General features: G+C 47.9%; 1 protein-coding gene across 1 annotated transcript in view; it reads right to left on the bottom strand.

Moving 5' to 3' along the window:
• jarid2b (jumonji, AT rich interactive domain 2b) overlaps nucleotides 1–13635 on the bottom strand; it is a 105421-nt gene that overhangs the window by 5944 nt on the left and 85842 nt on the right. The window contains exons 6-11 of the mRNA XM_035182403.2: nucleotides 11152–11396; nucleotides 4582–6007; nucleotides 3139–3683; nucleotides 552–644; nucleotides 262–380; nucleotides 82–152 (exon numbers count right to left, since the gene is read on the bottom strand). Coding sequence (XP_035038294.2) covers nucleotides 82–152; nucleotides 262–380; nucleotides 552–644; nucleotides 3139–3683; nucleotides 4582–6007; nucleotides 11152–11396 — 2499 coding nt within the window. The remainder of the gene's footprint in view (nucleotides 1–81; nucleotides 153–261; nucleotides 381–551; nucleotides 645–3138; nucleotides 3684–4581; nucleotides 6008–11151; nucleotides 11397–13635) is intronic.

Genomic DNA, 13635 nt, shown 5'->3' with positions numbered 1-13635 from the left:
GTTATTACTCACTGTAGATCACACAGACTGAGATGCAGCTTTCATTTTTAGTTTTGCAGCTGAATTCCCACGTGTCCTCACCAGGCACAGCTCCCAGATGCCTCAGAATGGATCCAGAGTTATTGGGGAGGACAGTGAGGTTCCATCCATGTCTGAGGTAGAGAGAAGACAAAAAATGATAATTTCTAGGATACTAAACAATACCGTGACAAGATAGTTGAGTCAACAGTGACAGAGGTGGAAGGTCAAGGGGCGACTTACTTTGAAAATGGCTCTGACTTTCCTGTGGGGAAACCACTGCCGTGTGTACTGGTGTCCACCTTCCCACAATGCACTGCCACGTGGCTGTCTCTATGCTCCACAATGCTCCAGTACTCTTGCTGCAAGAAAGAAGAAAAAAAAAGGAAAGCTGATTAGCTGAAGAATGCATGAAACACGGTGCAGGTTTCAGGTGATAATTCATCTGAGAACTGACGTCATACATTTCAAGCCAAGCCACTACAGGCCGTTTTAGTAACTGCGGTTTGATAAGAAAATATGAGCGTGCTAACCTCAACCTCCGCAGCGCCCGGTTCCTTGTTAAAGCACATGGTCATGGTGTTCCGGGCTATCCTGAAGAAGTTCGTCAAAGACACCGATTTCCCCTGAAAGCAAAAGACATTAAACATCATGAGTCATGTTGTGTTGAAGGAAACTGAGGGGAATGAGAAAAAACTCCCGACTCTATATTTATGGTCTTCCCTCATGGAACAACTATAAGGGATATGAATCGAGTGCGAATAAAAATGTGCAAAGACAATAGTGCTGGACAAAAGTCAGGAAAGCATTAAGGTCAAACAAATGCATGTCCGTGCACAGAAATGTATCATCTCTACACGTCCCTCAATATGTTTCCACCTCTGTGCCTCCTCTATAGGTCCCACATATATTTCAGCTGCTACAGAGGAGGTGTAGTCTCTGAAGGTGGCCATAAATCTGCCTGCTCCAGCTCTGGGGATGAATGGACCCTGCTGAATGATGACCTTGCCAATTCATCCTCACAGCGACACTTTGTCTTTTTTCCTTTTTTTCCTTCTCATGTGAGAAGGAGCACAGAAGAGATTTTTAGAAATCACTGATGTATTTTTTGTTATTCAAAAAGCCACAGAGGTGTAAAATACAGCAGTTTAATAAAACAGGGCCCTGTTGTGACCTGGTGAGCTTGGACAAGCTGTGCTCTGGGCCAGTGAGGGGCTCACTTCTCTGAGCCTTTCCTGCTGTAATTAGAGATAATTACACCCCTGACGTGCACTTTGTTCTCTGGATACAAGAAAATGAAATATAAGCTCCTCTCGGGGAGCACTGCTGATGAAAAATGCATACAAATCTGAGTTCAGCAGAGGAGTGATGGGTCGTGTTTAGACAGGCTCCTCCCGTCCGCACGGTGACGGCCATTCACCTGTCACCGCGCTGAATGGTGCTTCTATAACTCAGACGTCTGTGGACTGTACGGGGGTCGAGTCTGTTCAGAGTAATCTCAGCTTTTCAGACGGACTTAGTCTCCAAATGAACTGGAGGGGGGGGAAAAAAATCTAATTGGATCCAAATTGACAATGGGAGGAGAGTTATGTAGTGGGAGAGACACAGAGACAAAGTTATGTTAAATCATTACTCGTCAAGATGCTGTGGCAAATGTAGAGGGTGTATGACACAACCTGGATTCTCATGTTGGCATGCAGACTATGAACCGCCAGCCTTTGCCTACATGTGCATCTGTGGCCAGAAAGAGGGGCTCGGTCGAGGGTCTGGCAAGTGGACAGAGCTCGAGGGGAGGGGGGGCGGGGGGGGAGGGTTTGTGGCGAGAGGACCGGAGATTTGAGGAAATGGCTACGAGCGACGGCTGAAGGAGAGGAGCCGCGGGGAGAGGGCTGGATTAGAGGGTGGAGAGAGCAGGAGGAAGGTGGGGTTTGAAGCCGGGGGGAGGCGTGGCGGAGCAGGGCTGCTTTCGGGGGCTGCCTTTTCTTTGACCTACATTTCAGCCAGCCAGAATCAACACAGCTGCTCGCAGGCTGGATGGGCGGGAGCACATCGAATGAGCTCGCACACGCACACACACACACACACACACACACACACACACACACACACACACACACACACACACACACACACACACACACACACACACACACACACCTAGTGACCACCTTACCACACACAGCAACATTCAACAACACCACCAGACGTGCAAGGTACAGAACCTGCCGTCCCTCACGCTAATCACCACAAACCAGGTCTTTACAGCTGCATGACACATTTACAAGTGCCGCTGCGTGTAAACAGGTGTGCAAATGTTTTCGGTTTGCTGTAATAGACCATAAAACTACTACGGTTAAAAAGCACGATGATGTTACTAAGAAAACTGCAGAAGAATTCCAATTGGCATCATCAACATTGTCCCCAAGAGAAAGCCAGTTATAGCTGTAACAATTTATAGCACAGCTCAGCTCCTTTTAAAGACAGGATGCAGATCTAATGAAGTGATATCAAAACAAGCTGTTTTAGTGGTGATAGTATGGAAGTTGTAGACTGTTTATAGGTGTAGATAGAAGTGAGATGTCAACAAGGTATTTCTTGAGGAATGCCATTAACAGCTTGATAGATTGAAGAGATGAAACAAGGCCTGACACAAACAAAGTCAAACAAGCTGCGTGTAGGTGTTTTTCTGATGACTAATCTATTCTCTGTAATGAAAAGAAGGGCAACCATGACGAGAAGGCAGACGGTTCAGTACGTGGGCATCATCCACAGACGTGTTTATAACTCAGTGCCGCTGCTGATGTAACAATGATTAACTGTAAGGCTCAAAACGAATAAAGCTGCACTCAGACATGCACTTAACTCCGCAGACCCGCCTGATGCTCTCAGGAGGGGCTGTAGGTGAGAATGCAGATGTCAGAGTGAGACGCTCCGGACTTCAGTGATGAACGTTCAGTGTTTTTGTGAACGCATCTCTGCAGAGAATCTCCTGCTGTGAAAGGTAAACTCTAAACCTTTTTTAAGAAAGAAAAGAACTGAAACATAACAAAAAGATCCACTTACATGTGTCTCGTGTGTATGTTTCAAATGTGTAACAGCGAAAGTCTTCTTCATCCTCACCTTGTAAATACATTTGTGCTGGTCACTGAGAACGCCCCTGTCCTCCTCCTCCTGCGGCTCCTCTCCATGCTGCTTGTCCTCTTTGCCTTGTTTTTCCTGAGCGAAGAGCCGGCGCCGGCCCGCTTTGACCTGAGCCTCCAGCTCCTTCAGATGGTGATACACTCCATTGGTGCGCTGGTTCCCCGTGGGGCCTCCCACTATTCCACCTGCTAGCCCGTTCTTGGGCTCGTAGCGTGGCAAGACCAGGGCACTAGGTGCCGTGGAGTCCAAAAGACCCTCCAGAGGCCCCCGGCGACCCTCCAGCTTCTTTTTCTCCTGCAGCACCTCGAGCTGCAGCTGGAGGCGCTCGTCGGGGCTGAGCGAGTCATAGGAGAGGATGTACTGGAGGTACGCCTCCTGCAGCTTGGCCAGCCGGTCCTGCGCTGACTTAGGGATGCGCAGGAGGTCGGCCAGCTTGGTCCACTTCTTCAGGTCCATCACCTGCTGCATGCCGCCCATGTCGTTGATGAGCTGGAAAAAACGTGACAGGTCCACTTCACAGCCACCTGTGTGGAACGGAAACACAAAGACGAGGTTACTTCAGAGAAAATGAACACAGAAAGTCGTCCGTTTTCAATTTTCAAATCAAATCGAATGAAGAGGCCTGCCATCTTCCTGTGGCTAAACATGCCATTTCCTCCAGCCCACTTCATTTCATCTGAAACGGCCAGTTGAGCTATCAGCTTTCGAAATGATCTGGACCATCACTGCGCCACACAGAGACACAAATTACTGTTAATGCAGATCTGATCTGCTGGGCACAGTAAAGGAAGTCATTTGGAACCGGGCCTCCTGGTTGGCTGAAGCCGCTCCGCTGTGGGTCACTGGCTGCCAGGTCTGTCTGGCCGACAGCCACATAGCTGTACTCACACTGAGCTAATCTGCACACCGCTGTATACAAAGCTACCAGCACACGAACAACACCAGGCAGTGTAAAAACCTTAATATTCAATAACAAAGTATTTAATCAGTATTTAGAAAATTCACTCATAGTTTCCGTCTGAACTGGGGCTGTTAAAATGTTCATAAAGTGGTGACTAATGGATGGTGACGAGGTAAACTGAGGGAAACATTGTTTCTTGCCGCCTGTCAGGCCTCTCGCCAAGTTATTCCACACTGTTATTGTAATCTATAAAGCAGAAGATAAAATCAGGAAGAAGCCCCTGATACAAATGAACAATATATATTTGTTTGCTGGATATTGAGGAGCTAATGTGATAAGTTTCAAACAGTTTAAACAGGCGTGAGAGGAGGACCCAGTTTGATTCACTCCCATGAATCAATATCTCTGCTCCTCTTTTGTTTATTGTTTCGTCAATTCAGTCCAGTTTTGTATTTTGTTTTGTTGTCTCAAACGTCTTGTACGCATGCTTATATACGTGTCTCTGTGTTTGTCTCACTCACCAATGACCGGTGGCTCGTCCATGGTAATGCCCTGAGATTTGAGGTGCTTGCGGATGCAGGCCAGACGCTGCACGTTGGGGCCCCAGCGCCGGCCCAGCATATGGACCCTCTGCACCTGTGTAACAAAACGCATCTCCTCGCTCAGCTTGCACTCGGGCCGCCAGTCTGCGGGCGGCACCACGCGGCACATGCCAGTTGCCTCGGCCTGTTCCCTCACCGCGTCCAAGTACACCAGGGGGTCCTGGAACTCCCGTGGCGCTGGCCGGAAGATGGGGACTTCGCCGAGCGCCGCCCAGCCCTCTGGCCTGCTCCTCTGGCGCTCCCATTCTTTCTCCTGCTCGTGTTCTTTCTGGCGCGACATCTCTTTCTCGCATTCCCAGTCCTTGTCACGCTCAGCGGGACGCGCCGCTGCTGGTTTGAGCTGTCCGGGGCTGTTGGTGGTTGTAAGCAGAGAGGCGGTTGTGGAGGAGGCGGACACAGAGGTTTGCTGGGGGTCTGAGGTAGTGCTGGCACGACTGGGGTTCTGTGGTTGATTCTGGCCGGCTGAGGGGGACAACGAGGAGAAGCTGCGACCGTAAGACCTGCTCTGCTGCTGCTGTGCTTGTCGTATCAACATCAGCTTGCCGGCCGATGCCCGCTTGGGTCGCTGGTTCACCGGCTCCGTATTGGCTGCTGGTGTAGAAGGAGGGGGGGGAGTCGGAGGTGGGGTAACTTGTTTGGGAGAAGGGGGCATTTCTGATTCATGTCCATTAGAAACTGGAGTGGTAAGGGCGGTAGCTTGCGCGGCGGCCTTCTCGTGATATGCCACCTTCTTGCTGCTGCTGCGCGTCTCCAGAGGAGCCGGCTGAAGTTTGGCCTTCTTGGCCTCAGTGCCAGTGGTTTTGGCTTTCTGCTCTACAACACCTGTCCCCACTGAGTTGAGCACCACCTCCAGACGCCGCTTGGAGTTACGCAGTCCCTCTCGTCCTGTGCACTCCCCGTTGCTCTGCTGCCACTGTCTCTGCTCGTCCTCCTTGTTGTGCCGCAGCCCATTTAGCCTCCCGTTGAGGCGGACGCCGGCTGCAGCTTTGTGCAGCCCATTGGATAGTAGCACCTGTTTGCGGGTTTTTGCATTGCTGTGGTGGGCTGGTGCCGCTGCTTTTCCTGAGTTGGCCAGCCCATTGCTGGCTGCTGACTGGCTGTGCTGATTGTGATTGTTCGCTGACGACGGTGCCGAGGCGGCGCTGTTGTGTTTGTTGCTGCTGCTGAGTTTGGTTTTCTTGCCCAGTTCTTTCTGTTTGGCTTTGGTGTAAGTGACGTGGCCCTTGGACACGGTGGCTGTGTACTTCTTCACAGTTTTGGACGGCAGCCGGAAGTCGCGGCTCTTTCTGGCACCGCCGACACCTTGTGCGGAGCCCGCCCGCGTCAGCCCGTTCACTTTAGAGACCTGAGCGTGGGAGAAAGGAAAGATGATACACATTAAAATACCAGAATAGATAATCTTATACATGAAAGTGATATGAAATACTATGTGAGCAAAATTGAGTGCTAAGAAGGCCTCAATCTCAGAAAAATTATCCTGTCTGATCAGATTGTATAGTCGAAGAAAATTACTATTATATTATACAAAGAATATAATAAAAAACCACCCACACAGATAAAATTACACAAAACACACATATACACACCCACACTCCACATCCAGACTGTAGCTCTGCAGTAAAACATTTGACCAAAGCTATTTATGGAAACCTACGCTACTCATTAGGGAACAGATCAACTGTCAAGATTACTATCCTCTCAAATGCAGAACACTTTTGTAAACTGCTGTCAAAACCGCTACATCCCGAGATAAACAACCCTTTAGAATGGGGGAAGAGGAGCTGGTAGACATGAGAGGAGAAGCAGGGTTGTTGGCTCCGTGGTTTCTGTTAGCAGATGGCTGGACAGTATGAGGTAGGAGGTGGGGTCGTTGAGGTGGAATTAAATCCCATCTGAGCACATAAAAACGGCCTTTTATTTGCTATCGGTTTCCTTAAATGCTATAATTCAATTTCTGTGCGATGAATTAAAGGTCCAGTGTGCATGTGTGTGTGTGTGAAGCCTTTGAGGCCCCCAGCTGTAGATCAGAGGTTTGGGACAGTGGTGTCTGGTTCGGTGGTCGGCTCGCTGGCTACAGCTGTGGCAAGAAACGTGGTCACCCTCTTGCTTTAGAGCCACATGTTAAAAACCATTGTGTATTTCTGTCTTTCCATTTGTGTCGGTCTTAAAGTCTGGATTTTTCTTACATACTCACTCTCGTTTCTAACCATCACTTTATTCCCTGCTTCTCCTTTTACTCAGTCATACTTGCATTTCTAAGAATAAAAGTTTCCCTCTCTCCATCCCTCTTCTCTCTGTTTTCATGGCCCAGTTTCAGCGGTGCCAGGAGTTTCTCACTCCCTCTGTCCTCGCCTTCTCTCCTTTCCTTTTTGAGTGAAGGCCCAGCCCGAAGTTATAGTAAAGTTAAAGTCTAGTATTTGGCTGCCAATATCTGAAAAGGCTAAGCTGGGGGTCACTTTTCTAAACTAGTTTTAACACGAAATTGGTATTTTATGGAATCTATGCCTTCTTTTCTCGAATGTCAAAATAACACAATTAAATAATTCATCATTAAAACAAACCTGCAAATATAATCACGTTTCGCTCTCATTTATCTATTGTGAGTATTTGTGTGACTTTCTGTGCAGAGCAGCTAGAAGTGAATCAGGGACGTAAGAAACGAGGGAGGAGGGGAGAGACAGAGTTATCAATCACAGTCAGGGCGCCACAGGAGGGAGGTGACAGCCGGCCCATTGACAGGTTTGCCTTTGAAGGGCTCTCATGTCGCTGTGTGTGTGTGTGTGTGTGTGTGTGTGTGTGTGTGTGTGTGTGTGTGTGTGTGTGTGTGTGTGTGTGTGTGTGTGTGTGGTGTGTGAATGTGTGTGAATGTGTGTGCGCGCAATGTGCATGTACTGTATTGTGTTCGTCTCAGGTGGCGGGGGCTGACACAAAGACCAGGCCATTAAAAGATAAGGGGGGACTGAAACCTAACCCTGTCTCCGTCAATCACTCCCCCAACACCACACACACGCACGCGTACACACATGCGCGCACACACATACACACACAATAGAAAGACAAAAGGTGACTGGCCGAGAGTGAGGAAAAAGGGGGGTATTTTCAGAGGCGTGAGGAGAGGAAAGGGGTGAAAGAGAAAATGCAGCAATGATATGATTGGATGAAGGAAGGCTTCAGTGCCTAAAAAGCACAACTGTGTCATTGTGATTTTACTTATTTAAGATTTAAATACCGATCTGCTCATAATCTCACTCACGTCAGTCAGAGCAATGCAAAGTTCAATGTGTGTGTTTATTTAGTGTCACACACTGATGCTGAAATAGTAACTAAAGCAGCACTTGTCCACACAGCTGCTATATTTGTCCAAACCACAGTTTGCTGACAAAGCGCCGAGTACGAGAGACACGCTGCCGTGGCCACTTCTGGCCACCGGAGGGCTCAGTGCACTGACTGTGTTTAGGGAAGCCTCACTTCTCTCTGTTAAATGATTTGGTCTTTTGGAAAGAAGGATGGATGAAGAGAGGGACGAGGAGAGAAGGCGATGGAATAAAGAGGTGAGGAGGCGGTAGTTTAGATTGTGTGCTGGGGAAGGAGGGAAGGAAGGAAGGAAGGAAGGGGGGTGGGAAGGAGAAAGGGAGAAAGAAGAGAAAAAAAGAGAGAGAGAGAGAGAGAGAGAGAGAGAAATGACGAGAGAGACGATGAACAGAACAAGAAAGACAATGAAGCCAAAGAGAAAAAATAGAACACACACACACACACACGCACACAGGCAGGCAGCCAGAGACTGTTCTGGAGTGGATTTCGGTCGCACGTGAGCGGGGAAAGGGGAGGGAGAGGGAGGTGGGTCTAGATGACATCATGTGTTGCTATAGCCCAGCTGAGGCCTGGCAGGAAGATTTTTAACAGGCAACATCTGCAGGAGCCAGCCCTGAAGAGAAGTAGGGGGAGAGAGAGACGGATAGAGAGACGGAGAGAGAGAAGGCCAGCCAGAGGATAGAAGACGACAGGAGGAAGTTTAACCCTTGAAAATCCTGCAGAGATGAAGGAAGAGATGGCACACGTGGCATTATTCTGTTTACTACATCATTATGGTGTACAGGTGATCACGGCCACATTTCTACCTCCTTTGTCAGGATGTAGTGAATGAAGGCTTTCACTAACAGCTCTGACAAGCTCCTTCTTAAAAGTCTAAGAACACATCAGGACGACAAAGTCACCGCGTGGACGCTGATGCTCGGCTTTGTGTTTCCTTCAAGGAGGTTTCAGATGCCGACAGTGAAGGCGACATGCAATTAGAAAAAAAGCTCAGAAATTCACTTTGTGTGTCGTGAGTATTGGGTTGTGTGTTGATTTTTTGGGTTGTTTTGCATTTGCAGCTCGTTTTAAATTTGCATGCATCGTCTCAGTTCGCTTTTGTTTTCTTAAGTAGCGGTGCATTGAGTTCATCCAAACCTTCCATCAGGTGCAGCCATCGTTCATTCCTTTATCACACTTATTTAAGGCGAGACCAGAGCACCTCGACGATGAGGAAGAAAGTCCTCTGTCCCCTCCGCTGTTCTATTAGGGCCGGATCACATCATGCCCTGAGCAAGTTGACTTTAAAGCAGCTAGAGAAAGGTCACCATAGGCTGCTGCTTATGAAACACACAGCGCAAAAACTCCTTAAAGGGAACGATACACAGCAAAAAAAAGCATTTAATCAAAGGGCATTTCCTTCTTATTGGTTTGCTAGTCATATATATATATATATATATATACATACATACATGTATTGGGGGATAACTGATGATGCCTGAGGACAAACAGCAAAACAAGAACAGTGCAGAGTTCTTTTGAAATGAAGCCGAGTCGGCTAAACGCTATGGCCCTGCACACCCCACCTGTACTCACTGCTGCGTGCAGCTGCTTTGCTGACACTGTTATTTAATTAAAATGGATAGAATCATATTGTTTTATTAAAAAAGCCCTGTTCCGGCGCATGCATTTAGTTGATACAAGCTACTATTAAATTAGGGAGAACTAGATCACGGTGAATTAAATTATGATAATGCCTTTACCCTTCGGTTTTACACACACACACACAACCCATAGTTTATTTTACGGCTACATAATCACTTAACCTTTTATATGGCTTAGCCTGTATTTTCACAGTGTGTAAATGTGAATGTGTGTGTGTGCACGTCGTGAACACACACACCTACTGTTCATGCTAATTGAAGGGAGAGAAAAAAGCACTAATCCTTCCAAATGATTGGAGCCATGTTGTCAAGGGCAAGATCCGTCTGTTTGACACGGGAACAGAGAGAGCGACAGAGAGAGAGAGGGAGAGAGATAGAGGAGCGTGACGAGAAAATGAGTGAAAGAGACCGAAGGAGACGGATATATTAAGAGAGAAAGGTGGAACGAGAGTGAGGGAGGAAAAACAAAACACACAGTGGGAGAGGAGTCAAAAGAATCGCGCAGGGTGCCAACGGTGGATTGAAAAGGAAGGAGAGCGAGTGTAGAGGAAGAGCTGCCGAACAAAGACCAGTGAGTAAGTGAGGCTGAAGTTTGTCTTGGCAGGCGGTCGCTCTCATTGAGATTCATTGTTGGTTTTACTGGACAATTCCAGCCACTTTAAAAACCCGAAACACATGCCTGAGTCTGCATCGGCAACAACAACAACAACAACACTGCCGAGAGGCTGGCATTCAACGAGAAGGAAGAGGCAAATGGAAGAGAAGGCAGAAAAGAGGAAAAGGAGAAAAGTAGGGGATTATGAGAGAGAAAGACAGAATAAAACATACTGCCTCAGCAGACAATTCTTCTAATTAACTAATGGGATGATAACAATGCTAGTTTCCGGACTAAAGCTACCTCTACCCCATTCTCCTCCTCCTCTTCCACTTTGTGGGGTTCCTTGAAACCTGCTAAGTGCCATAGAGGGAGGCAGGCTTTTACAGCCCCTAGCCAGCACGACTAAATATAGCTGCAGACACGGCAGGACAAAACACAATCATTACTCTCCCAGACACGATGGAGAGGAGAGGAGGAGAGAAGAGGAGAAGAGGAGAGGAGGAGAAGAGGAGAAGAGAGGAGAGAGGAGAGAAGATAAAAGTGAGCTAGACAAGAGGATAGGAGCAGCACGGCGAGAGGAAAGTAAAAAGGGAGAGTGTGGAGAAGGAGGAGATGAGCAATAAAAAAAAAAGTATAGGAGGGAGATGAGACAGGCAGAAAAGTGGAGGAAGATAAAAAAGAGAGGATGTGGCAGATGAGTAAATGACACAAGGAGTAAAAAGAAAGGAGGATTTCAGATTAACATATTAGCCAAACAAGGACGCTACACTTTAAGATTTCTCCAGTTGTATTGCAACTAATGCAAACCCTTGACATGCCATAGAAACATCCTCACGCCTTCCACACATTTTACAAGCCCTCATAGGGAAGCATTTAAAAACACTTTCTCTTTTCCCCTCTGAAAGCGCAGCCTGGATTCTCCTGGCCTTACAGTACCTGCTTGCGCAGCTCCTCAGCAGCTCTCCTCGATGGCAGCCCGTTGGCCAAGCCTCGACTGCTGGCCATGGCCTGCAGCTCCCTGGTGTGCTCCCGTGCCTCCGCCCGCTCGCTGCGCTCCCTCAGTAGGGGCGGAGGCGGGGGTGGAGGGGGAGGCAGCGGCGGGGCAGGCGCGTCCCTGCCGTAGGTTCCCGCCTTGGGCCTCGGACTCTCCCTGGTCCCTGCTTTACTGTGGCTGTTGAACACTGGAGGGGGAGAGAGAGAAACAGAGAAATCAAGAGTGCTGCCTTTGTGATTTCTAATTAATTCAAGGAGAAAAGTGAAATCAGATTATGTTTAGTAGAGACGGTCTCAGAGGAAAACTGCAGTGGAGGTAGTAACATTGAACAAGTGATCAGTGAGGATGAAGCTACCGTTTTCTCCTACACTTCCATCAGTATATGAAGCAGACATCGGTGTGTGAACTTTTGTGTGTGAATGTAAAACTCTTAATGTTTGCAACTGGGCTGAAACCAATAAATACAATCATAAACTTATACTCCTAAGAAAATAAGACACTGTGGAAGATTACACTATATACATATGCAGGCTACTGTGTACCTGTGCCAACGCCAATGTGTAGACAGTCTCAACCCTCCCACCCCACTGTGTAGAATGGCTTATAAACCCTTGGCACCAAAACCACAAACGACCAAGTGGAAAAGCCCACACAAACATTGGAGTGACAAGCTCTTGGCTGACATATAGTCCCCCAATCAGTAAAATATGCATGATTTAAGGCGTGCATGAAAACGCCTTTATGCTACATGTCAATGAACCTGTTCAAAAATGGACGTGGACTACATCAACCCCCCCCCAGGGATGATGCTAAGCGAGCCGAACAGCAGCGAGGCAATTAACATTCACATTCGGCAGCTCTCTCTCTCTCTCCTCAGATTTTATGAGGGTCAATTTGGAGTTTCATGGCATTTTAATATCAACAGGCAACAGGCCGAGTGGAAAGAATGACAAGGAGGCCACGGCACAAGCACACACACAGTGCAATACACAGCATATACAGTGAGGGTGTTAGACGATCTGTATATATGCTGCTGAGCATCAGTGCATGTTTGTGTCTGCAGAACTTTTCACGTGTGTGTTATATATATATATGTGTGTATCCAGTCATGACTGCGAGGGAGCGCCTGTGGGTCTCCCAGACTCCGGGGGCAATGAAAAATGGGAGGAAGCCGGACATTTTGAGAAGTGAGCTAAGCAAGAAAAGTGAGCTCAATAAAAGCTGTTTAATTTAGCTCTGTCAACATGGCACATGGCCGAGAAAGAGAGAAGGGGAGAGGAGCGCTGATGAATGGCCCACAATCCGGGGCCCTTCCTGTCTCTCTTTACCTCCCAGAATAAAATGTTTCTCTCTCCGTCGCTAATTATATTTCTCCTTTTCCTCAACTGCCTCACCCCCTCACCCTCCCTCCCTCCCTGAGAGCCCATACAACCCCTGCTTCTGCTGGAGAGCGGCCCAAAGCTGCATATTAAAGTGTCACGTTTGACACCAATCTCAATACAGCAAAATGTACAAAGCTAGGTGTGTGTGCGTGCTTGATATCCAACACAGTATAAACACAGTCTCAACACTGCAGCAATGACCCAGTCTTGATAGGGTGTGCACACCTACTTATGTACACAAACGTCCGATTCCGTGTCCTTAACCCCCTCATCTCTTATTGTCCCCCAACACAGTATATCTGCTTATTTCCCTCTTATCTATTTATTTAGCATATCACAGTGAAGGCGCCAAGCTGCTTTGCAAACAGCACTGCTATACGAGATAAGGGGGAAGAATACGTCGTCCTCGTGTGCACAACAAGCCTGGATTTGTTCAAACAGGTCTCACTGTCCTGCTGTCTGTGCACCTTGTGCAGAACTGTGCAAATGTACAGATTGTGTTTCACGCCGCAGCTACATATGTTCTTATGAGAATGAGAGAATAAGCAGTTCACTCTAGAATGAACTACACAAAAGCAGTTCCGCTACAGAGACAGTTCAATGCAGGCAAATCTATGGACCTCTCTCCGTCTTCCTCTCTTAATCCCACCAGTCTCTCCTCCTCCTCCACATTCCACTTGAGGATGACAGACGAAAGGGCTGAGCAAAGCGTTCACCTTTTGAACCTTTCTAGCGGTGATTGTGCAGACTGGGGAGGAGGGAGGGAGAGAGGGAGTGAGTCAGGGAGGGCAGAGAGGAGGAACTATGAAACCCAACCCTTGTTGGGGGGGGACGCCAGGCCGGAAGGATTGTGTGTCTCTAAGGGAGGGAGGGCCTCCAGGTTAAAACGGTTTCTCTAATGCTCCGTAGATTCAGCTCTACAACACAGATATCAGAAACGTGTGACGTGCCACTAAAAATAAACATGTGACACAGGAGTTGTCAATGTTAGGATTGCGTACAAGTCTGTTGGCAAAGGCTCAGCTGCACGCATTCAATTTCCTA

This window comes from Hippoglossus stenolepis, chromosome 17, assembly GCF_022539355.2.
Source record: "Hippoglossus stenolepis isolate QCI-W04-F060 chromosome 17, HSTE1.2, whole genome shotgun sequence".
Lineage (NCBI taxonomy): Eukaryota > Metazoa > Chordata > Actinopteri > Pleuronectiformes > Pleuronectidae > Hippoglossus > Hippoglossus stenolepis.
Note: the sequence above shows the minus strand (reverse complement) of the source record. Positions and strands in the feature narration are given on the sequence as shown.